General features: G+C 65.0%; 1 protein-coding gene across 1 annotated transcript in view; it reads right to left on the reverse strand.

Moving 5' to 3' along the window:
• SLC7A7 (solute carrier family 7 member 7) overlaps window positions 1-1,269 on the reverse strand; it is a 16,211-nt gene that overhangs the window by 3,775 nt on the left and 11,167 nt on the right. Inside the window, exons 5-6 of the mRNA XM_075072097.1 lie at window positions 1,147-1,238; window positions 115-435 (exon numbers count right to left, since the gene is read on the reverse strand). Coding sequence (XP_074928198.1) covers window positions 115-435; window positions 1,147-1,238 — 413 coding nt within the window. The remainder of the gene's footprint in view (window positions 1-114; window positions 436-1,146; window positions 1,239-1,269) is intronic.

Genomic DNA, 1,269 nt, shown 5'->3' on the forward strand with positions numbered 1-1,269 from the left:
GAGCATCATGGGATGGGCAGGGAGCCATGGGGGGGAGCCACTGCCCTAGAGCATCATGGGATGGGCAGGGAGCCATGGGGGGGAGCCACTGCCCTAGAGCATCATGGGATGGGCAGGGAGCCACTGCCCTGGAGCATCATGGGATAAGTGGGGACCCTGCCCCAGGACGTTATGGGCCAGGCAGGGAACCATGGGGTGAGACACTCCCCCAGGGAATTGTGGGATGGGCCAGGAGTCATATGGGGACACTCTGCCCCCAGAGGGTTGGGTGGGGCGGGGCCTCACCTTGAGTGGGCGGGGCCTGTCGGGCTCCTTCCAGCGCAGGTAGAGCTGCCCAGCGATGGACAGGCCCACGAAGAACCAGTAGCTGAAGCTGTAGTAGTTGATGAGCTGGAAAATGTCCTCCACACAGAGATAGACCAGAGCCATGGCCCCCTGGGCGAGGGAGAGACCCCGTCAGGGAGATGGACCAACCCACGGGCCACACGCCCCCCTCCCGAGACGGGGATGGACTGACCCGTGGGACATCCTCCGTCCCCAGATGGGCTGGACTGACCTATGGGACAATCTTCCCCTTTGGGGGAATGGGCTGACCCACAGGAACGCCCCCCCACTCAGAGACAGGGCAGTGGACTGACCCGTGGGATAATGGGCCCCTCCCATCAGGAGCATGGATGGCCTGCCCTGGGGGCCCTCAAGCGGGGTGGGTGGGGGTGGGGGGAATGGACTGACCTGACCCCTGCCCTCACAAGCTCAGGCAAATGGACTGTCCCATTGCACTGAACAACCACCTGGCCTCCAGGAAAACTGGACTGTTCCAAGGTGTGAAATCTGCCCATGTGGACTGTGGTCTGTCCCGTGGCCCCCACCCCCTGGAGGATGGTCTGTCCCGTGGCCCTAGCTATGATCTGGCCCGTGGGTGTGATTGGTCCCATGACACCCCACTGCAACCCCTGTTGGGCAGGTCCCCTGAAACCTCTTCACGGCCCCCTAGGGGGCCCTGGACCCTGGCTGAGAAGCACTGGTCTATCCCATGGCCCCCCAATGGGGAATGGTCCATCCCGTGCCCCCGCCTCCACAGGAGCGGTCTGTCCCTTACCCCCCCCTCCCGGGGGAATGGTCTGTCCCGTGGCGCGTGGGGCTCACGTTGAAGAGCAGGGCTGGCACGGGGGTCGGGGAATGGTCTGTCCCTTGCCCCCCCCCTCCCGGGGGAATGGTCTGTCCCGTGGCGCGTGGGGCTCACGTTGAAGAGCAGGGCTGGCACGGGGG

The sequence above is a fragment of the Chelonoidis abingdonii genome, chromosome 14 (assembly GCF_003597395.2).
Source record: "Chelonoidis abingdonii isolate Lonesome George chromosome 14, CheloAbing_2.0, whole genome shotgun sequence".
In the NCBI taxonomy this organism is placed as follows: Eukaryota; Metazoa; Chordata; order Testudines; family Testudinidae; genus Chelonoidis; species Chelonoidis abingdonii.